Here is a 24,225-nt window from a genome sequence, read left to right as displayed (position 1 = left end):
ATCAGTCCTGAATAGTCATTGGAAGGACTGATGCTGAAGCTCCAATACTTGAGGTAATAATAATTTCTAATGAGAGTAGGCTCATTAGAAAAGATCCTGATTCTGGAAAAGATTGAAGGCAGGAGAAGAAGGGGATGACAGAGGATGAGATGGTTGGATGGCATTACTGACTCAATGAACATGAGTTTGAGCAAGTTCTGAGAGATGGTGAAGGACAGGGAAGCCTGGTGTGCTGCAGTCCATATGGTCGCAAAGAGTCAGACATAACTGAGTGACTGCACAACAACAAAAAAAGTTGATTCTTTGAAAAGACTAACAAGACTAACAAATCCAGTGATCAGCATGACAATGAAAAAAATGAGAGCGAAGGCATATATTACCAGTATCATGAATAAGAAAGTCTCACTGCAGATTCTACAAAGTATAGAGACTACAATACAATAACGAAGGAGATCCTATGAATACCTTTGTCAATCCATACAAAAATTTATGCAAAGTAGGTAAAGTCCTCAAAAAGTACAACTTACCAAAACTGACACAGGAAAACAAAGAAATATAAATAGTTCTATTTCTCTAGACATATTGAAATTGTAATCAAAAACCTTCCCACTAGGGCTTCCTTGGTGGCTCAGCGGTAAAGAATCTGCCTGCCAATGCAGGAGACACGGCTTCAATCCCTGATGACGGAAGATCCTACATGCTGCAGAGTAACTGAGCCTGCGCGTCACAACTACTGAGCCTGTGCTCTAGAGCCCGGGAGCCACAGCTACTGAAGCCCATGTGCACTAGAGCCCATGCTCCACAACAAGAGAGGCCACCGCAGTGAGAGCCTGAGCACCACCGCTAGAGAATAGCCCCCACGCGCAAGGACTAGAGGAAAAGCCTGTGCAGCAGTAAAGGCCCAACGCAGCCAAACATAAATAAATAAATTATATTTTTAAAAAATAGCCTTTCCTTTAAGAAACATAAGCTCATATGGCTTCTCTGCTTAATTTTCCTAAACATTTGAGGAAAAACATAATACAAATCTTATCCAAACTCCTACAGAGAAACAGAAAAAGAAGGAACAGTTCCCAATCTATATTACGAAGCCAGCACAACTTGATACCATAATCTGATAAAGATATAAGAAAAAAGGCAAATCATAGGTCAATCTCTTTTATGAACACAGATGAAAAAAATATTTTAAGGAATACTAATAATTCACATGCAAAATATGGTCAAGAGAAACCATTAAGTCTAGTCCAATAGCTTCCAAGGGATTATGAAGAGAATATCAAAACAAAGTTGGATTTATTCCAGGAATGCAAAGTTGGTTAACTTTTGAAAATCAATTCATGTAATTCAGCACACTAACAGGAGAAAGAAGAAAAATTACATGATCATTTCAAATAGATGCAAAAATACATTTGATAAAATTCCATACATACTTATAATTTTTAAAAAACTCTCTGCAAAGCAGAAGAGGCCAGATACAAAAAACCCACAGCTAACATCACACTAAATAGCTAAAGACATCTTTGAGATCAGGAAGAAAACAAGGATACCCACTATACCACTTCCATTCAACATAATATTGAAAGCTCTAGCCAGAGTAACTGAGCAATAAATTCCCAATTCCAAATTGGAAAGAAAGAAGTAAAATTATCTCCATGCACAGATGACATGACCATATATAAAGAAAACTCTAAAGATTCCATTTAAAAACTGTTGGAGCTAATAAATAATTTCAGCAGTTGCAAGATACAAAATCAACTCATGAAAATAAGTTGCTTTTCTATACACCAGCGATGAATAACCTGAAAACAAAATTAAGAAAACAATTCCATTTACAACAGCATCAAAAAGAATAAAATGCTTAAGAATAAACTTAACCAAGGAAGCGAATGACCTGTGCACTGAAAACTGTAAAACATGCGGATAGAAATCAAAGAAGACACAAATTAAGTGGGAGACATCCCATGTTCATGGACGGGAAGACAATATTGTTAAAATACTATCCTTAATATTAAGATAAAATATTACCCATAGTAATCTACAGATTTAATGCAATCTCTATCAAAATGCCAATGATGTTTTCTGCAGAAATAGAAAAACCCATCCTAAGATTTGTGTGGAATTTCAAATAGCCAAAACAATCTTGAAAGAGAACAATGTTGGAGAATTCATACTTCTTGATTTCAAAACTTGCTACAAAGTTATATTAATCTGTTGTGATATTGATGTAAGGACATTAATATAGATGAGTGGAATAGAACAGAGAGCACAGAAATAAATTATCGCATATACTGTTAACACATTTTTGACAAGGGTGCCAAGATCATTCAATGGGGAAAGGGCAGTCTTTTTCAACAAATGATCCTGGGAAAACTGAATGACCACAAGCAAAAGCTGGACTCTTATACTATATACAAAACTTAAAAAAAAATAGATCAAAGACCGAAATATAAAAACTAAAACTATAAACTTCTTAGGTGAAAATCTTTATGACATTGGAAGAGGCAATGATCTCTTGGCTATGATACCAAAAACATAGGCAAGAATAACAATAAAGATAAACTGGATTTCATCAAAATTAAAAACTTACGTATATCAAAGGACACTATCAACAGAATGAATACCTACAGAATGGGAGAAAAATTTATATTCTCATAAGGGATTATATCCAGAACATATAAAGAACTCTTACCACTCAACAACAAAAATATAAGGAGCCCAATTCAAAAATAGCTTTGCAAAGTACTTGAATACATATTTCTCCATAGAAGATATTAAAATGCCCAATTAAGAGATACTCATCACTAGCCATTTGGGAAATGCAAATCAAAATCTCAGTGGGATACCACTTCATACCCATTAGAATGGCTATTATAAAAAATATTAATAACAAAAATAACAAGCATTTGTGAATATATGGAGAAAATTGTAACTTGTGCATTGCTGCGGGCACATACAATCAAACAACTTCTGTGGAAAACAGTGTGATGATTCCTCAAAAAACTAAATGTAGAATTATTTATGATAATTCCACTCCTAAATATATACTCAAACAAATTGAAAGCATGGACTCAAACAGATATTTGTACACTGATGATCTTAGCAGCACTATTCACAATAGCTAGAAAGTAGAAACAATCCAGATGATATCAATAGATGAGTAGATAAATGAAATATAGTATATGCATACAATTTAGCTATTATTCCACCTTAAAAAAAGGAATTCTGAGACATGCTAAACATGAATGAACCCTGAAAGCATGCTAAACAAGCCAGACACAAATTACAATTATTATATGATTCCACTTACATACGATACCTAGAAACAGGCACATTTACAGAGACAGAAAACAGGTTGCCAGGGCCTGGAAGGAGAGAAAATGGGGAGCTATTGTCCAATGGTTACAGAGTGTACAGAGCTTTTTTTGAGACGATTAAAAGTTTGGAAATGGATAGTGATGGTGCGTACAACATTGTGAATTTTATTAATGCCAATGAAACGTATACTTAAAATCATAAATTTTATATTATATGTATTTTCCCACAGTTTTTAAAAAATAATGGAAAAATTTTCCTAATATGATAAACTAGATCTACAAAAAACTTACAACAAACATCATACTTAACGGTGAAACATTGAAAGTTTTCGCGATACAAGAATCAAAATAAGGATGCCCACTATTACCACGTCTTTGCAATATTACTTTGGAAGACTTAGCCATTGCAATAAGGCAAGAAAAAATACATAAATATTGGAAAGGAAGATATAAAATTGTTATTATTAATTGAAAACATGATTGTGCAGGTTAAAAAAAATCAAAGATTCTATAGATAAACTATTGGGTATAATAAGTAAATTTAACAAAGATTGTTGGATACAGGTCAATATTTTAAAAATCAATGGTACTTCTATATGTCAGAAACAAATAATTAGAAATGAAAAAAACCTTTAAATATCACTTATAATAGTAGCAAAAGCATAAAACATATAGAAATCAATCTAATAAAAGAAATATAAGACTTCTACGTGCTCAGTCACTTCACTCATGTCTGACTCTTTGTGACCCCATGGACTGTAACCCACTAGGCTTCTTTGTCCATAGGATTTTCCTGGCAAGAATACTGGAGTGGGTTGCATGCCTTCCTCCAGGGGATCTTCCCGACCCAGGGATCGAAACTGCGTCTCCTGCACCGCTGCTGCTGCTGCTGCTGCTAAGTCGCGTCAGTTGTGTCCGACTCTGTGCGACCCCATAGACAGAAGCCCACCAGGCTCTACCGTCCCTGGGATTCTCCAGGCAAGAACACTGGAGTGGGTTGCCATTTCCTTCTCCAATGCATGAAAGTGAAAAGTGAAAGTGAAGTCGCTCAGTCATGTCCGACTCTTAGGGACCCCATGGACTGTAGCCTACCAGGCTCCTCTGTCCATGGGATTTCCCAGGCAAGAGTACTGGAGTGGGGTGCCATTGCCTTCTCCCTCCTGCACTGCAGGCAGGTTCTTTACCACTGAGCCACCAGAGAAGCCATAAGACCTCTACACAGACAACTAAGAAACATTCTTGAAAGAAACTTAAGACCTGGGAAAATGTAGGAGTATATTTTACTCATGGATCAGAAATTCAGCATTATAAAGATGTCAATTTTCCTCAAACTGATCTATATATTGTTGATACAGTCTCAATCAAATCTCAGCAGAGTCTTTGTGGAATTTCAAAAGTTGATTCTAAATTCATACGGAAATGCAAAGAGCCAAAATGAAGAATAAAGCTAGAAAATTTATACTACTAGATACATAAAGCTAGTAATTATATTATTTGTATTGCTAAAAGGACAGATACACCCAAAAGAATTGCATATATATATATATACACACACACACACACACACCAAAAGACACATACCAAATAATCTGAACAGACTTTTCCTTAATAGCCAAAAACTAGAAGTAACCCCATTGTCCATCAACAATAGAATGGGTAAACGGTGGTATATTCACACAATGGAAACTTATATAGTAATGAGAACAGACAAATGTAACTATTCACAGCATGATGACCCTCACAAATAAGTTGAGTAGAAGAAAACATCGCCAAGAGAAAATATTGTATGAATACATTTCTATGAAGTTCAATATAGACAAAAGTGAATGCATGCTATTAGAAGCCAGGATTAGAAGTTACCTTTGGCTCGTGACAGAAATGCTTCTGTTAATTTCTTTTTTCTTGGTTTGCATGCCAGTTACAGGGGAGGGGCCACTTTGTGATAATTCAAGCTGTACGTGTATTATTTGTACCCTTTTTCGTAAGTGTTATGCTTCAATTAAAAAGCTGACTAAAAATATTCCAGTTGACGTGGGAGCAACATTGATGCTACTAACCCCTGAACTGCCTGCCTCTCGTCTTGCCCTGGTACTGTGGCAGTACAGTGCCAGTGGGCACAGAGAAAAGCCACAGCCTCTCAGCAAGGGCACCTCTTCCTCCATGAAGCCCTCCAAGACTGTCCTCGCATCCCCACCCAGATGCCGCCCCCACCTCCTCTGAACCTACAAAGCCTTTCTCACAGGTATAATAGCCACTCCTGGCACCCTCAGGTAGTCTGCAAGACTGTGAGTTTCCAAAAGGCAGGAGCTAAGAGTAACAGTGGCATAACAGTTTAACAGTAACCTACAAGTAACTAATAGCATTTCTTGAGCATTTCCTATATGACAGGCATATTTTCTAAGCATTTTACAGGCAATAACTCATTTAATTCTCCCAATAACCCTTTTAGGTAGGTTCTATTACTATCCTGATTTTCTAGATGAGAAAACTAAAGAACAGAATGATTCAAGTGCCGAAGGTTACACAACTAATCATTGGAAGAGCTAGGATTTGAACCTGGATGGTCTGGCTCAGAGATAGAAATACTCTCCTGGTTTAAGCAATGGGCCCGAAGATGAAGCCTGGTGCTTGTAGCTCTGGCCACACACACCCAGACCATACACAAAGGAGGAGGTGCTCCCCATACTGTCCAGGCAGGCAAATGTGTCTACGAGTCTGTGCAGAGAGGTGTGTGTGTGTATACGGAGGTGCACCACCTTTTTTTTTTTGTGTCCCCTTCCTTGCAGTACCACCCCTTAAAGGCCTAGTTTTCAGAGGGCAGCTGGAAGGCCTAGGTCACTGGACCCGGGCTCCTAAGTCTGAGGAAGCAGGCTAAGGCCAGCGCGTGGCTTTGGAGGAAAGTCCCTTTCCAGTCCTGGGGAGGAGGGCCTGACCCTCTCCTCAGGGGTCAGGTCCTTGCTGACAGAACTCAGAACCCAGGAGGAGGTGCAGGCTGGGGCTCCTGCCCTGGTCCCAGGTATTGGCCAGGGGCCCTCTGCTTCCCACCCCTAGGCCAAGGGTCTGGAAACAGCTCCTCGGAAGCTAAAGCCAAGTAAAGTCAGTCTCCTCTGGGAATGGACTACAGAATCTCACGTCTTCCTCTGCCCTTCACCGCACACTCTGTTCAACCAGCTTCTCCTCGGGTCTGCCCTTCTACTCTCCTGCTGCAGTTCAAGCTCATTTCCTTCTGCTTGGTCCTAAAACAGCCCCCATATCCGCCCAGAGATCTTCTTTGTTTCACGGGGAGCTATGGGAGCGAGGGAGGCTCTTCTGTGCCACGCCTGGGTGGCTGTAAATGGGCTCCAGTGACATACACTTAAAAATGACAGACCCCACAGCATTAGAAGAGAAAGTCAGGGCTGCGGACCCCCAACTTAGATCAAATGGTGCTTCCCTTGTCAGAGGCTGTTAAACCTTGGGATGCCATACCGTCCTGGCCCAGGAGCCTGTATTGTCCATGGTGGCCAGAAATAGCCCAGAGAGGGGGCCACCTTGGCAAAGGTGACACAGCACATTAGGGCCAGAGGCCAGGAGCAGGCCCGCCCAGTTCAGCAAGCAGACCTGGAAAGCAGGCCTGAGAGGCCGGGCACCGGAAAAGGCCTAGCCTCACGTTCCGCCTTTTCTCAGGAACACGCTGGTGGCCAGCACACCTGCGTGAGTGCTCGCGTGCGTCCACGTGCACGCCCGTGCGCCTACGCTCGCTTCCGAGCACGCATGCGCCCGCGCACATGGCCAGGGCCAGCTGGGTCAAAACCAGAAGGAGAAGGAGCTGCTAGTACAAAGAACTTCTGAGCTGGAGAGCTGAAAGGAGAGCGGGAAGGAAAAGAAGGCCCTGTTTCTCCACTCGGCCTTCCCCTCTCCCCTCTGCCCTCGCCCGACACCCTGGCCTCCCGTGGCGGCTCCCCAGGAAGCTGTGAAACACACAGGTGCAACGAGGTCACCTAGTTAACAGCCTCCCTCCCGCTGTATTATTCATGGGCTCCCTTCTTCCGGCCCGAGCTCCAGTTTCCAACAGCCCTCAGGCTCGGCTTGGCAGGTCAGCCAGCCTGTAAGGTCTAGACTGCTGCAACCCCCACTCTTTACACCCCATACCCTTCCTATCTCCTTCCCAGGACGCAGCCATCCCGTGCTACCTCAGCCCCCAGCTGTCACACACCGCACTTCGGGTGAAGGGGAGAGCTTCGGTGAGGAAGAGCAGAGAAAGAAAACTTTAGCTGAGGCAGACATGAGATGCTGAAGTTCCCAAAGGGGGCTATAGGGTGCTCTGTCTCTCTCTCTCTCTCTCTCTCACACACACACACACCCACCCACCAGATTGACCGGCCCAAATATGGTACTCTGAATAGTTGCGAAAGCTCTTGTACTTTCTGTGCCTTGCACAGTGCCCGCAAACAGTAGTCCTTGATTCGTTGACTTACACACTTTCCCCAAAGAGGGGTGTCAAGTTGCTGGAGTGGACATAAGCCATCAAGCCATTCAAAGACACTGCTGTTGGAATTTAGAAGTGTTTGTGATATTTACATATCTATCTGCATATCTCTTGTAAATCCTGCATAGTTCAAGTCATTAATGCATAATGACAACTCAAAAATATTTATTTACTGAGCTGTCTATATATCACAATTCATGTATATCTCACACGAGTCCCTCCCCGAAGCAAGGGTCAGAAGGGTTTTTCCTTCTGCTGAGAACACTGTGGCTCACAGGATGAAAGCACTTGAGCCAACCTAAGAACTGTCACGCAGTCTTCCCAAGCCTGCCAGGGGCATCTTTCTTCACACATATTCCTCTGCCTTACGGTTACCATAGGTACAGCAACACAAGGAAACTACAAGATGAATCCATGGTCCTCTAGTCACTCAGGTCAGGACCCAGAGTCCAGGCCAGGATTAAAGTTTGGCCAGAAACACTGAGGGCAGTTCACCAGCAAGCCTGGCCAACAGCAGCGGGAAGCTGTGCGGCAGAGATTAAACCACACGAGTCATTGCATTCGACCCCCCTGGTTTTACAGCTGAGGTCAGGCTGGGGTCTCCAGTCTAGGCAGGAGCAGAGAGCACTGACATGCCTGGCCTTCCTTCCCACATGGGGCAACCTGATCCAAGCAGAGGACCTGTAGTCTAAGCTGGTGAGCTGTGCCCCTCATTTACTCCCATGGATGTTAAATCACTGCCCAGGCCTGCTCTTAAATGCCTGGGTGCTGTAGGCACCTGAATGTCCAACCCCAGGGCAGAGTCAATCACAGGTAAAGTCCACATGGCAACAAACACACCTGACGGGCCTGGACTGAAAGTCCATCCCTGTCACTGCCTCTGTGCAGACCCAGCAGGGCTCACTTGTCTTTTCCGGACAGTTTCCATCTGCCTAAGCAGGGATCTGGCTCTAGCCCTCTCTAAGAACAGTACAATGAGAAGAACATAGTAAGGATTAAGGACTCAGACTGCCTTGGGCAAATGACACCCCACTGCCTACTAACTCTGTGACTCTGGGTACATTGCTTCACCTCTCTGTGCCTGACTTCTCTTCTGTAAACTACAACCAGCAGAAGTTCCTGTCTCATTTGGTTGTTGTCAGGACTAAGCAAGGGGTTTTGTATGAAGTGCCAAGCCCAGGGGCTGTCACACAGTAAGTGTTTAATAAATGCTTCCTGATGTTATTTTCATCCCTGAAACTCTACGTTTATGACAAAGATCATATATCAACTGGCCATCTGTGGGCTACATGCAGCTTACATGAGGGCCTTTCCCAACAATATATATTACACAAGGGTGGAGCATCACCAACTCAATGGACACATGTTTGAGTAAACTCCGGGACTTGGTGATAGACAGGGAGGCCTGGCTTGCTGCAGTCCATGGGTCGGAAAGAGTCGGACACGACTGAGTGACTGAAATGAACTGAACTGGGAGCCACTGACAGACCCCAGAGGCCTAAAACAGTGTCTGGCACACAGTAGGGGCTCAATAAAAATTTGACCAATGAATGAATGGCTTCATGGTGTTTTTAAATACTTGAATTGGTTGCTAACATTTGAAATACAATTTTGTAGTTTTTAAATCTAGATTTCCAGAGAATTTTGAGAAGTCAAAGTGTCTAACCACACTTATCCTGCATGCTGCTTTACAACCACAGGCGAAAACCGTAGCAGCGGTGCTCCCTTTTACATGGGGCAAGCATGTGCGATTTGCCCAGTGTCCGCATAGCCAGCCTGACTCTCTTACACCCGCTGCCCAGACAGACTGGACGTTCTGGGCACCTGAATGTTCACCCTGGCCCAGGCCAATCAGGTAAAGTCCAGACAGCAAGGAAGGTCTGCATTTACCCAGCCCCAGAGCACTCTGTCCATGGCACTTCTTGCAAGCCCCAAGATCCCCTCCCAGTCTTCCTCCCATCCCAGTCCAGCAGGAAAAAAATGGGCCTTCAGGTCTGCTAAGCACCAGAAGCCCCCTGGCATCCAAGCCCCACTACTTTGGACAGGCCAGACCCTCTCCTCCAGAGGACATAACCCCAACTGCTCTGGGTTGCTCCAACTTCCTCAGCTTTCCAAGCCAATGTCCTTCTTGCTTGGAAAACTCCCAAGTGTAAAAAGCAGCAGAAAGATGAACTTAATCCTTATCTTTCTTTTAGAAAGTATGCATAGACAATGATATACACACACACACACACACACACACAGAGATAAGGTGCTTTTCTAAAACACTGCTAGCAGTTCCAGGCCCCCTCTACTTCAGTCTTCTAAGGAGAGGGGATATTTAATCCCATGCTTAGTAACCAAGGTGCTGTGGGATACTGGGGGGCTGCCTGAGAACACATGGGCCCCTCCCCACCTTCCACCCCCTTCCCCAGCCCTGCCAGGGCTCAGGCCCATGGAGCTAGACCACATCTTCCCATTCTCCAAGAAGCCTTCCCCAACTCCTCTGTCTTCTGCCTTTAGCATTTCAATGATCCTCTGCTTTCTCTGTAGCTCTCCTGACCGTCTGTAATTGTCTTGAGTGTGTATTTATTATCTATCTCCGCCAGTTCAGTAGTAGCCACCAGCCACACGTGGCCAATGCTGAGTCCAGCTGAGAAGTGCTATAAATGCGAAACACACACACAATTCCAAAGTCTTAATTAAAAAAAAAAAGAATGTAAAAGATCTCATTAATAGTTTGTTATATCGATTATTGCTAAATGGTAATATTTTGGATACAATGGGTTAAATAAAATAGATTATCAAAAATAATTTCATCTATTTCTTTCAATTTTTTAAAATAGCTACCAGAAAATTTAAAACCATGTATGTGACTTGCATGTGTGGCTTGCATTGTATTTCTATTGAATAGCACTGCAGTAGATGATGCTCAGCATAAATCCCCAGTCACTAGATAAGCCTGGTACGCAGGTGATGCTCAGTATTGGTTAACCGAATGGCTAAATGAAAGGTCTCCCCAACAGTGGATGTAGGACCCTAAAACACAAAGGAAGGACCTCCTGCCCCACTGTCCAACACACGCTGGTTTTCCTGTGGCAATCTACCCATGCCTCTCCTAAGACAAAGCCTCGGGCCTCTGTAGAAGGGACAGAGAGAGGCTTGGCTTAGAGTTCTGTCACCACCTGTCCCTGAAGATAGCAGCTCTTCTGGCCCCAGGAGAAAAGGTCAAAATCAGTCTCCTCCCAGGGCAAGGGCAGGTGATGGCCAGAGAAGGGATGCAGAGGACTGGCAAGTGAAGCTCTGGGTAAGCCCGGGGCAGGATGACAAGTCTTTTATCTCTGTAGCAAAGAACATAAGAGGGTCAGAGCTAAAGGGAAGCCCTTCAAGGGACACAGCCCACCCTGACCGAGCCCCAAGGAAGCCAGGAAAAGCCAGCATTTCTTGGGGACAGGACCAGCACTGCAAATGAAGACCCAGACATAGTCCCAGCCACCCCTTTTGTTTTCTCTCCCTTCCCTCCCTTTCTCTCTCTCTTTTGCTCTCATCTATTTCCCTCCCTTGATTTCACTGGCTCCCAAATTACAGCCTTCCTTTCAGAAACAGACACAATCAAGGTGGTACACAGGGCCCTTGTCACAAATGGCATTGCAGGTCCTCTCCAAATGGAGCATGGCCTTTAAAGAGGAAGGCAGCACCGCTAACAGCCTGTCCTGGGGAAGATACATCTTCAGGAAGGACTCCCTCCCTCTTAGGTTGATCAGCTTGCGGGAGGCTCTGGGTGAGTGTGATTGCAGGGTCAGGCCCTGGCTGCCAGGGACCAAGAGATGACGGTCTGCCTGGCCTCATGCTGGGGTGGAAGTAGCCGGGCTCTGCCCTTGATTAGCCACCGCCCAGGCCCACCGCACCCCAGGAGAGGGTCTGGAAGCAGCCCACTCCCTGACTGTGAGCCTCAGTTTCTGCACCTGTAACGTGGTACATGGTACATCCAGCTAGTTTCTAAGGACTCTTCTAGCCTTTGGCATAGATGTCACAAACTCAAATGGCTAAAGGGGCCAGGATGTAGTGTAAATAAATGGGGTCAGATGTGAGGTGACAGGGAATGTGGAGACTGAGGAGAACTGAAAGCTATAAGCGCACCTGTAAAACTCACGTGCTGACAAAAGCCAGGGCAAAATCATAATAGTGGTTACTTCAATAAATATAATGAAAAACTAAACAGTCTCTAAAAATAATGCTATAGAAAACTCTGTAGTTACATTATTTGATTATAATATGCTATTACGTAAAATAAGAATATCACACACACACACACACACACACACACAAAAAGAACAGGAGATGGCCTGAGGGAGCCTCGTCAAGCCACCAAGGATGCATCAAATCCAGCTGGGGTTACACATGTGCACACAAATGCAAAAACCCATCACTTTCATTTAAGATCTGTTTACTTTATTGTATGTATATAACCCTCAAAGCATGTTTTAAATAAAAATACAAATAAATAAAAAGGGGTGGCTGCAACTCAGCCCCAACCAATTACTGTCAATTGGAAACACAGACCCAATGTTTCCTGTTCTAGCCAGATACGCCAGAAATCTAGCTCTTTATTACAAAAATGCCATTTTTTAATGTTGCGCAAAATGAAAAACCACAACCACACATGCATACATCCTCAGGCAGAACTCGATTTAAGAACTTATAGATTGTCCAACTCTCAAAATAAGGGGAGGTTTCACCTCTTTGCTGGAATACAATGTGCCTAACACATGACTGAATCGAAAAGGGATAGTAAAAAAGCTACCACATTCTGCATGTATACCATGTGCCAGGCCCTGCACAAAAGACTTTCTGTAGAGTTTCCTTCTTATTAATGCTGACAGCAAGCTTGCAGTGTAATTGGAAATTATTCCCATTCAACCACTGAGAAAACTAAGGCCCGGGCAAGGCCTTAGCCTTAGCTCAGGAATGGAAGCTCTATCTGCCTCCAAGCGGCCTCACAAAAATCAGGAAGGGAATAGGTTTATGATCATAATAATAACCAGCTCTTGCATGAGCTGTTAGACTCTGCAAAGGAAAGATCAAAACTACAAACGCTAAGCCTGAGCCTGCTGTGTCACTCTCGGTGTCACCGCCTGAGGCCCCTGGGGCTGGGAACAGACGTCTGATAGCCCCGAGCCCCCAACAATACACGGAGCCTCGCAGACTGTCACTGTTGAAGGGAGACAGAGCCCCAGGAGCATGATCTCTGAGGCCCAAATACACAGCCAGAAAGAAGCAGCAGCAGCAGCCCGTACCACTCCCCGGGACAGAACCAGATTACATTTCACAATGAAAGACTAGAAAGCTATCTCCATGTGGCTACTTCTTAAATATGCCAAGTTTCTCACTGACACCCTTTTAGTCAATAGCGTTGGTAAGAGTATGCGTTTTCTGCCTTATGGAATTCAATAAAGCTATTTTCATATTGAACCAAAATAAATATGCTTCTATTTATCTCCATAAATGCTCTAATTCTTCTGAATTGACTCTTCTGCACAAATGATCACTCACCACTCTTGTAGATAGTTAGATCAAGATATGGACATTTCCAGCACTCCAAAAGCAACCCTTAAGCTCTAGTCATCACACCCTGGAGCAACCATGATTCTGACTCTGTCATATAGGTGGGTTTTGCCTACAGGTGTGCCTTTTACTTGGGACCTGTGCTTTTCTATTCTCCACAGTCCCCACCACGCCCTATCGTCTTACACTTGATGCTGCTTTACTCTCTGGTCAGATTCCCAGCCCCTCTAGGCACATGAGTTTCTGCCTCTACTCCAAAGGCATTTGCCCAGAGCCCAGGATACAGCAAGATGGGCGCTAGCTGCCCAGTCTGAATGGAATCAATGTGAATAGTTAAAACCGGTTATAGGCATACTAGATGCCAATGTAATAGCCACTGAGTCAATGGACAGTGATTAAGCATCAGTCCCTGCAGATACAAGAAGGAATAAGATACAGATCATGCTGAAGGAGCTCACAGTCTAGTGAGAGACCAGACCACTGCAGAGTAGGGCAAAGTGCGACGTTAGGGCGGGGAGTGAGGAAGACACAGCTAGGGAGTTAACTGCCCCTCCCACCCACCTGACTCATGGTACTGTCCACACTGGTGCAGGGCCTGGAGCCCAGAAGAGCCTGTTCCCCTCCCCACTTCTCTTCCACTGGAGGCAGAACAACCCCATTCTGAAATAACCCATCTGGCAGGGTCCAACTCACAAATAACTTTGCACACCAATTAAATGGACAAATAGGATTACCTGGGGCCAAGAAAAACTCAAATCAAGGCTCGAAAATAATTTTTTAAAAAATGAACAAAGGCAGTTAAATTAATTTGCTAAAAAATAAATCACCATCACGTTTTAAAACAATGAATTTTGTTTAAAACCTGAGGGTTCTAGGAAACAGTAAGACTTCTATTGACCACGTTGTTCTTGAACTCACGGATGAAGGTATCTTTCACTTGAGTGTCACTGTCTGTTAGTTCCATGACCATGCCAACCCACGTTCTCCTACAGCTCCCCCCGGCCACTCTGCCTCCTGGCAAAAAGGCCAGCACAGAGGAAGGACAGTCGTCTTTTAGTAGGTCTAGGGTGCACGAGTCATGCCATAATCTTTCACCTGTGATACCTGTGATACCGTTGGCCCCACCAAGCCTCTGAAGTCCTCAGATCCCCAGTCTCAGGCCAGCCTTGCTGGTGACAGGGTCACCATTATTCCTCCAGAGGGCCATGAGTGGTGACTTGTACCATGTCTTGGCATCATCCTGTTTCTTGGGCCTAGGGGCCTCCAAGGGCACCGGGTGGCAGAAATGGGGTGTCCAGCCTGGGGTGGTGGCAGGGGTAATTAAGAGTGGAGCTTGGCTGGTATCCTCTCCTCTGCTGACTGCCCCAAATTAGCATTTCTGCAGCTCCCTCTGCATAAATCCTGAAGACCCTGGAGAGGTGTGATTGATGGGTCATTCCATTCATTTGGGAGGGACAGATGAAGTGGAGGACAGTTCCTTAATTCTTTCTCCTTAAGGGACAGCATCTACCCAACCCCAGGCCTCCTAGAGGCAGAGCAGTTTATCCAGCTTCCAAAAACCCTGCCCCTTCCGCCCACTTCCGACTGGCCCATATGCAGCACACATGGCAGTGTTTTCATTACACAGAAAACTGAACTGCTACTTGAATCTGTCTAAAGATGCCCAAAACAGATACCCTCCTGGCGTTAGCAGGGAATACCCTCAAGGAGCCAGCAGGGGACAATTAATCCAACCCTACCATAAATGTCCAGGAAAAGAAGTTCCAGTCTCAATCTCATTCTCAAACCTACATTCTTATCCAGTGACCTTTTTGACACTCTTTCACCAAGGGCTGTGAAATGCTCATTCCTGAGAAGGTACTGTGGAGCAGGGCTTCTCAAACTTTACTGATAAAACAAACCTCTCAAGGATCTTGTCAAATACAGATTCTGATTCAAGAGGTCAGGGGTAGGGTGCAAGAGTCTGCTTTCTAACAAGTTCCTAGATGATGCTGATGCTGCAGGTCCACAGGCCACACTCGGAGTAGCAAGGCTCTACTAGACCTTCACCTCCCAGAAGAATGTGCATTTTAAATTAGGGCTTCAGAAAGGCGCCCTTCAAAATATTAAGCTCAAAGAAACGAACCTCAAATGGTGAGTTTGCAGGTAAGGTTGCTTGTTGGGCAGAAGAAATACCTGGGAGGCAACCAGGACCATCCACCATCATAACCCTCAATTAACCTCTTTGGTAAGCAGATGTGAGAAGCCCAGCTTTTTGAGGGGGTCAGGAAGGTGGAGACAGACATGTATATTGCAGCTCAGCCCAGAGGAGGCCAGGATGTCAGTCAGCCCTGGGCCTCTCACACACTCTCAAAGCTCTCCACCACCCAGAGAAGAGCCACCTGGTTCACACCAGTTACTTTTGTAGTGTCACCTTTCCAGCCCACAGGGTACTCTTCCTCTCTGCCGTTCAGCCACTCTGCATTCCCACTCTCCACTCTTCCCACAGCACCAAGCATCCCAGTTCCCCCAGTTAAGGGGCCTCCTCCAAGCCCCTCCACCGCAGAGTGCCATCTGTTAACCCAGACTCACAGGTGCTGACCACCCTCACAGGTGCTGACCGCAGTGCACTTACCCCTGCACCATGAACCAAACATTAACTCCAAGCCTGGTCTCCCCCATAAATGGGCTGACTCATCAGCACCTCTCTTCCTGGCCCCAGCCAGGCTTTTCCAGCCCACCCAACCCTGGGTAGCTTAATTCTCCCCTGGGCAACTCTCTGACTTCACCCAACACACACCCACACACACCCACACACACACACCCCACCCCCACCCCACCCCACACCCCACCCCCACACCCCGTGCCTCTCCAGCTTATTTTAAAATCCAATCCAAATTGGGGCGGGGGTACTTGCTAAGCGGCTGAAAGGTAAGGGTCAATGCTTTCTCTGGTATGAAGGCAAGGTATGAAAAAAGAGGCAGGCGCTGCTCTCTGAATTACTGGGGAGGGTGGGGCGTGCTACTACTCAGAAAAGGCTAATTTGTCCCTAGTGGGCCGCTGACTGTACAAGGGCTGCGGGTTAGGGTCGCAAGGGGCGGTGGCCGGCGGCAAGGGCACAGGATCTCGGCCGGAGGCACGGAGGTAGCGGCTCTAGGTGCTGGCACCGCGGGAAAGCAAGGCACTGAGTGCCCTCCGGCTGGTGCCGCCACCACCTTGGCACGCACAGGTTCTGCAGGCGTCCCGGGCTGACCTGCAGGGGAGACAGGGGCTGCGTTCCTGAGCGCAAGGCCCTGGGGACAACCAGCACTGCCGGTGGCCGGGGAAGGCAAAGCGCGAGCCGCACAGGCTTCCTGCTCCTCCAGGGGTGCGTCTTCCCATAGCCGGCCCAGAGCGGGGAGGATGCAGGGGTCCTTTGGGGTCTCTGACGGGCACAGAGATGTGATGAGGGGAGGGGAGAGCTACGTGACTTTAGGTCCCTCCAGTGCCGACACCAACCCCCCGGTGGGGTTGTGCCCCACCCCATCTCCACTGTCCAAAGGGGGATCCAAAGCGCAGAAGGAGACGAGATCGGACCCCAACGCCCTCTTTGCCCTCGAAATTCTCCCCACCCCAGACCCAGACCCTCTCTGAGGCGCAGAAAGCAAAGCGCACGAACGTTCCCGGGTCCAGGAAGCGAGGTGGAAAGTGGAGTGCCTTTCCTCCCAAGGCCAACGCGGAGGGAATTCGAGTTGCCAGGAATCAAAGTTGCCGCGCGTCCAGCCGCGGGCTTGGAGTGGGACCCAGGATGCTGGCTGGGAGCCGGGGATGGAAGGAGGCCCTGGGCGCCAGCCGAGGGCGATGGCCGTGCCGAGAACAAGTGGTTCGGCGGCTACGGTCGCGACCCCACAGCTCCAACTTTCCCACCGCGTGGCGGGTGAACGGCTCGGAGAAGGCGAGGGAAGCGGGGAAGGAAGGGGCGGTGCGTGGCTCTTGGTACCGTGTGCATGTGCGGAGCGGCGCCGCGCCTTGGGCTCTGCTCTCCGCTGGATCGGCCCCGGAAGGCCGCCTGCTCGAGTGCTGACCACCGCCGCGTCTCGCCGCCGGTGCGAAGGCTCATCCGCGGCGCGCTGGCCGCTCCTGGGTCCCCTTCGGCCGTCCGCTCGCTGTTGACCGCTTGCCGGCCGCAACTTCAGGCGCGCCGCGGGCTCAGACGAGGCGCGCCCCAATCGACCCGAAGCCCGGCACCTCGGCGCCCCATGCCCGGGGCCGGACCGCCCCGTCCCGCCGGGATCAGCGCCCGGCAGCCGTCGGACGCGTCTTCTCACCAAGCATCGCGCTCGCAGCCCGCGCCCCTCTTTCCGAAGCCGCCGCCGCGGCTCAAGTCCGCGATCAACTTTCCCTCGCTTCCTCCGCCCTGCTCGGCCCCCGCCACCCAGACCCCGCCTCCTGACGCTCCCTCCCTCACCTCCCGCCTCGCCCAGCCCCTGCCAGCCCCGCCGCCCACCCTCCCACCACGGTGGGCGCCAGGATCCCTGAGCCCCCAACCCCTGACCCCGCTCGGACCCCCGGGAGCAGCGCGAAGCCGGGGCCAGGCGCTTAGGGCATGAATATTTCAGTGCTGGCGAAACTGCCCTCTGCCGATGTCATGGCACCGGCTGCTGTGGCAACTCGACGAATCCCCCAAAGGGGCGAGGAGGAAGCCGGAGAAAGCGGCCCCAGGTGCATGCGGGAGCCGTGCTCCGCGGGGCCGCCCCCTGTCCCGCAGAGAGGTGGGGGCCAGGCTGGCCTCGGGCGGAACGGGGAAACGCTCCCGGGAAGCCAGAACGAGCGGGTGGCCGGGTTTAGGTAAGCCTGCTCCATCTGTTGGCTTTAAGCGCCCCCTCTCTGCTCCCAAAGTCGCGCTGAGCCCCGAGCGGGGCTGTCCCTCCAGTCACTGGGACCATTTAGCTGTGTTGGCTCAACCAGCTGCCTTCGCCTACCCCACTCATACTCTCCCATCTGTGCCCTCTCCATCAATCAAAGCTGACAATGTCCCCAGGTGCTTACAAATGAGGGGCCCCGAATTAGAAGAAACCTGTGCTGTCGCCCGAGGACCCTCATCCATGCAGGGTGCACACCTGAATAAGGGTCTCCCCGTTTCTTTTTGCACATGTATAAGGTTGGAGACTTCATGACTTTTCCAGACAGCTGGAAACAGGAAGAGTTTATACTGGCATCCTTGAAGATGGTCATTCCCTGACCTTGATCTTTACCTCCCAGGGCTAAACATTCTGAATTCTTTTAACCATTTATCATATGACTGGATGACTGGACCTGTGTCAGCATATTGACAATAGCTGCCTGGAGTCAGGCACTGGGCTGAGACTTTTGGCCTGACTTCATTCTAATCGCAACACAGCTTTTCTGCTAGGTGTGTCATTAGCATGGCTTTACTGGAATAAAACGGGCTTTAGGGAGGTGCATGTGGAGAAGGCAATGGCACCCCACTCCAGTACTCTTGCTTGGAAAATCCCATGGATGGAGGAGCCTGGTAGGCTGCAGTCCATGGGGTCTCCAAGAGTGGGACACGGCTGAGCGACTTCACTTTCACTTTTATGCATTGGAGAAGGAAATGGCAACCCACTCCAGTGTTCTTGCCTGGAGAATCCCAGGGATGGCGGAGCCTGGTGGGCTGCTGTCTATGGGGTCTCACAGAGTCGGACACAAGTGAAGTGACTTAGCAGCAGCAGGGAGGTGCATGAGTTACCCATGTGGTGGAGTCAGGTACTGAACCTAGAATCTACCTGCTTCTAAAGCTCCTGTTCTTTACCATTTACTCATTATTGCTACTATACGCTAGCTAACTGAAATAGGCTCTGGGGATGTGACGGAGGAAGAAATAGGCTTGGTCCTTGTACCTTGCAGAGCTTCTCTAACGGGAAAAAGTCAATGAAACACAAAATCAGGTAAAATTACAGTCAGAATCGGTGCTAGGAAGAGGAATATTTTAATGGTACCTGGCCTAGGGGACCAGGGAAGACTTCTTGGAGGAGATAACACTGAGCTGAGATCTGAGGGCTGCACGATGGGGAGAGAGAGAGTGGGTTTTAGGCAGAAGAAACAGTATGTGCAAAGGCCTCGTGGTGGGAAGGAACTGGTATACATAAGGAAGGGAAGGAAGTCTAGAAGGGCTGGGGCGCTGCAAAGGGTGAGGAGGTCAGTGAGTGTAAAGCCACAGTGGGAGCAGGGCCCAGACGCACAGAGCATGTTGGCTTAATCAGGGTTTGATCTCTATCCTAGGAGTGGAGGCTTTGAAGCAGATGGTTGGGGTGGAGGTTGAGGGGTGGGAGTGTCATGAAAATAGGAAAAACAGGGAATTGATTGGGAGGTGATAGATGATAAGAGCATCTTTCTTTAGTTAGAAATATTTACTTACCATCTACTGTGTGCCAGGAAGTTCTCAACCAGGAACAAACCGCACATTTCAGACCAAATCCATCTTGCCCCCCATTTTTGTACAGAGAGTTTTAGCAGAACGTAGACATACCCATCGGGTTATGGCTCCTTTCATAGTAAAACTGCAGAGTTAAGGAGTTGCAACAGAGATTCTTCAGTCCACAAAGCATAAGATATTTACTATCTGGCCCTTTACAAAAAAGTTGCTAACCCCTGGGAATCTTGACACTGGGATATATCAGTGAATAAAACACACACAGAAATGTATGCACACAAATCCCCCCCCACCCCCCGCCCCAGAGCTCACATCTCTGTAAGCTATCTCAGCTGTCCAGGTATCAGAGTCCTGGCCTGGGGTGGTGATGTAGAAATGGAGGGAAGGGATACTCAGGAGGTAAAAAATCTACAGACTTGGGAGATGGAGTGATGCTGGGGGGAGAGAGGGAAATGTCATGGAGACCCCAGGTTACTGGCTTGTGGAAATAAATGGACAGGGTGCTATTCCCTGAGATGGGGAGCGAGGGAAGAGGATCAAGAGGGAAGAGAAGCGAGCCACACCCCCCTCCCCCACTCCCTGCCAGGGTGTGTAGAGTGTGAGAGGCCAGGGCAGTGACTGAGTGCAGAGTCAGGGAGGCCACTGGACACACGAGTCTGGGGCCTGAGGACAAAGGGCAGGGCTGGAGATGTGGTCTGACAGGTCTCAGGGAGTCACAGTTTCAGATGGTGATGGAGCCAGGAGTTGGGAGATCTGGTTTCTGAATTTCAGACAGATCTCTAACTGGTTTTGACCTAGACATGACTTCTCTTAAGACTCCTGTTCCTCATTCATAAAATGAAACTACTGGAAGAGCTGCTCTTCAAAGTTTCTCCAATCTTAAATCCTTCTTTCTTTCTGGTTTGCCACCTCTTCTCAAACTATGACTCCCCAGGCTTTCTGCAGTCATTTTACAAGTGAACAAAACAGCACTGAATTCAGCTGAATTCACCTCCTCCAATGTGGGCATCATAATAGGGGATTCAAAGCAACTGTGCTCAGATAGGGATGGAAGAGCCGAGAATTCAAATAGGGGAAGATGAGGTGACTCAGTTCAGCAACAGCAGAAAGCTGCTACCCACCCTAGGCTGGAGGGACAAAGAGAGGAAGCAGTCACCAGGATCAGGGTCACACAGCACAAGATGGGAGCACAGTGGAGCTGGCAGGTGGGAGCCAGAGACACAGTTGCTACCAGAGACACTGCTTGAGGTCAGGGATGAAGAAGAGACACCCTGGCTTCTCTCCCCCAGCTCTGGCCTCCCCCAGCACCTCTCTTTGGCTGACCCCAGCCAGAAGCTGCAGATCCAAGTGGGATTTGGGGTCAGTTCTGCTGTGATTTGAAGCATAGCAGAGGAGCCGGGAATGGATCTGCTAGGAGCAAGCCCACACTGCACACTGGGGACACAGCTATGAATAACAGGCTGTCTTTGAGGCACTCCCAGTCCAAGAGGGGACAGATATATAAATCAGGTACGGGCTGACAAGGTAGGTGTCACAAAGCGGAGAGGTAGTCCAAGGAGAGTGGGGTGATGGATTCTCAGGAAAGTCGAGTCCAGAAAAGCTGTCTGGACCAAGAGACTTAGGGCTGAGTTTTGCTACGATGAGCAGGAATTCCACAGGGAGCAAAAGCACAGGGGCATCTCGGGTGGAGGGGAAGAGTGTGAACAAGGTCCGGGGACATGTATGTGGACTCTCCCCGCAGGAGCCATGGAAGCTTTCTGACCCTGTAGGCGAGTAGCAGCCCTGCTATCCACACACCAAGCAGCCAAATACAAGATGGCAGCATCTGCAGGAGACTCCGAGCTGGTCAAGGGAACTCAATCTCTATGCCCTGAGCCAGCGCCTTCTCCTCTCCAGGGGATTATTCCCTGGAATGCTAGCCTTTCTTCCTGACTGGAGTTTCCATCTCTCAAACCATTTCAGGGTTGTCCACCAAGAGCTCAGAGTTCTCCCCATCTGCCTCTCTGTAGGAAACCTTTGCCTCTCCCCCAAACCTGTGGGGCACCTCTTACCACTTTATGTGACTTTGGACAAGTCTCTTGGCCTCTCTGGGCTCTGGTTTCCACTTCTGCAATTACGATCATCATGCCCGCCCAGCCTTCCTCCTGGGGCAGTGAGAGAGCGCTTTGACAACCGTAAAGAACCATGGAGATGCTGCCAGCCCAGGGCCCAGCATCATGCAGACCTCCCTCCTCCTGGCGGAGCTCCCTGCTGAGGAAGGACCAGGCCCTGCTCTAACAACTGAAAGGGAAGGCCCTCCACCACCCGTCTCCTGGCCACAGGGCACAGCACGTGGCCCAGGCCAGCCAATCAGAAGCTCCCCTCTCAACTTTGAACCTTGAAGAGAATCACAAAGTTTAGAACTAGTTTAGAATAGTTCAGAAGTTATGGAAAGTACCAAACCCTGCCTGACAGCACTTGAGGCCTGACCTGGGCTTCATTCTCAGCTGTGTTCTTGGCGACCTGCCTTCTTCAGTCCCTCTCTGTTTTCTGGGCTTATCCTCCAGCCTCTGTTTGATTCTGTAAGAACTCTCCCTTATCTAACTAGCAAACTCATTTTCTGCATCAGCTAGCCAGAGGCTATTTCTGTTGCTGGCAACTATGAGAGCCCTGCCAGGTATGGACCATATGAAGATTCTCCTGTCAGTTGTAAGGGATTACAGTGCAATATGGGGTCAGATTTGCCAAGGTACTTCCATCCCTTCTTTTCCAAAATTTAAGAAAGAAGGAAAGAAAGGGAAAAAAGGAAGGAAGGAAGAAATCAAGAGTAAGAAAGAGGGAGGGAAGTAAGGGAGGGAGGGAAGGGGAGGAAGGAAAGACGGAAAAGAAAGAATTGATATATTGGCTCTTCCTATATCAGAATGACCTTGTCCATGTTTCTCCAGAAGTGGCCACATCTCTGAGTGGGTTCATCTTTAGCTCAGAGATACATTTGACTTTAGGATCCTCAAAGGCAGAGACAATGTCTTTGTTCATTCATCTAGCAAGCATTCCTGGAAGGCCCATAGTGTGCCAGGCTCTGGACTGGGGGCTGAGAACACAGAGAAGCATAAGACCTCTTCTGGCCCTCAGAGAAGCTATAGTCCAGTTGGAATGACAGCTACAGAAATAAGTAGCTGGGAGGCATAAGACAATGCTATTCGAAGCCAGGACCAGGTCCAGCAGTGACAGAGGGGCTCCAAATAGGTTACAGTCCACCCTAACCGAGAAAACTGGGGAAGACTTCCAAGAGGTGAGACCACTTAAGCAGAGCCTTGTAAGATGAGTGTGTTTGGGCAGATAAGGTCAGCAAGCTCATCTGTGGTAGAGGGGCTGTGTGTGTGCCAAGTCACGGGGGCATCACATGGTTTAGAGACTTCAGGTAGGGGAGCAGTAGGGCTGGACCAAGATGTGCTGGGAGGGGTGAGAGAGGAGTCTCAGGAGAGGGGCATGGGCTGGACCATGAAGGGCCTGGTCTGGCACACCTGGGCCTGGCGGTCACTCAGCAAATGATGCTGGAGCCAGAGGGGGCTGGGCTTGGAGGCAAAGATGCCCCGTATGATGCCTGATGATACTAAAGAGTATGATGAGCTAAAGGATGGAGAGGAAGAGACTGCATGGCCCCACAGTGGCCCTGGGCTGGCATCTTGGAGGAACGGGCACCTCTGCTTCACTGTCTCTATATCCTTAAAATGCCAAATACTCCGGTGGCCCTCTGGCACTCTTCGTGAGAAACAACGGGAGGAAAGGAGCCAAGGGAATCCAAGTGTGCTCTTTTAAATCCGTCCTGCCTATTAAACCACCTGGGACTGAACTGGCTTCCCCCTGGGTCCCCCAGCCCCGACTGGGGTGCTTTCCTCCCCTCCTTCCTTCCCCAAGAATGGAGGTGAGGCAGGGGGTGTAATGGGTCTTAGCTAAATTCTCTGAGCCTCAGTCTCCTCGGTTGTAAATGAGCCCCCAGCCTCCCCGAGGGCCTCCCAAGGTTGCCATTCAGGACGAAAGAGAAAAACACATGCTCAAGTGCTTTATAAACCGTGAAAACAAAACAACACTCACAAACAAGCCTCATCCCTGTGAGGGCCGATTATTATTTTTAACGGACATAAATGCCTCTCCTCTGGGCGCTCTCCACAACAGCCTCCCTCTCCCACTCCCTGCCCGCCCCCTCGGTTCCCAGCCCTGAGCTGTGGCAGAGCCCCTTTGTCGCTTCCTGTCTGCATCCCGCCGGCTCCCCTCTCCCGGGGCAGCGCCTGCCACCATAAACCAAGCATGTGTGCTCCTGAGTTTAGTTTGTGGGCCCTCGGAGCCTGGCACAGCTGTGGCGGCTGGATGCTGCTTGTGAACGAGCAAGGCTGGAAGGCGAATGGGGTGGGCTGGGACCACCCATCTGCATAGCCGGGGCCTGTCCCCGGGGGTGGGGGGGGGGTGGGAGGGTGTGCCCTGAGGGCATGGCTTCCCTAGCCTCTCCATGGAAGCTTATCCCTCTCCCA

General features: G+C 48.4%; 1 protein-coding gene across 4 annotated transcripts in view; it reads right to left on the bottom strand.

Moving 5' to 3' along the window:
* The window catches only part of CDH23 (cadherin related 23), a 435,990-nt gene extending 418,339 nt beyond the window's left edge, over positions 1 to 17,651 (bottom strand). The window contains exon 1 of one of the 4 annotated variants that reach the window (XM_055535167.1): positions 17,285 to 17,651. Coding sequence is in view for 1 of the 4 variants with exons in the window: in XM_055535177.1 (XP_055391152.1) it covers positions 6,915 to 7,083 (169 nt within the window). In the remaining 3 variants the exon portion in view is untranslated. Of the gene's footprint in view, positions 1 to 6,782; positions 7,091 to 17,284 lie in introns of those variants that run through there. The other 3 variants (XM_055535177.1, XM_055535147.1, XM_055535157.1) reach the window with 3 other exon arrangements.
* Positions 17,652 to 24,225: the final 6,574 nt, after the last annotated feature.

Source organism: Bubalus kerabau, chromosome 1 (assembly GCF_029407905.1).
Source record: "Bubalus kerabau isolate K-KA32 ecotype Philippines breed swamp buffalo chromosome 1, PCC_UOA_SB_1v2, whole genome shotgun sequence".
NCBI lineage: Eukaryota > Metazoa > Chordata > Mammalia > Artiodactyla > Bovidae > Bubalus > Bubalus kerabau.
Note: the sequence above shows the minus strand (reverse complement) of the source record. Positions and strands in the feature narration are given on the sequence as shown.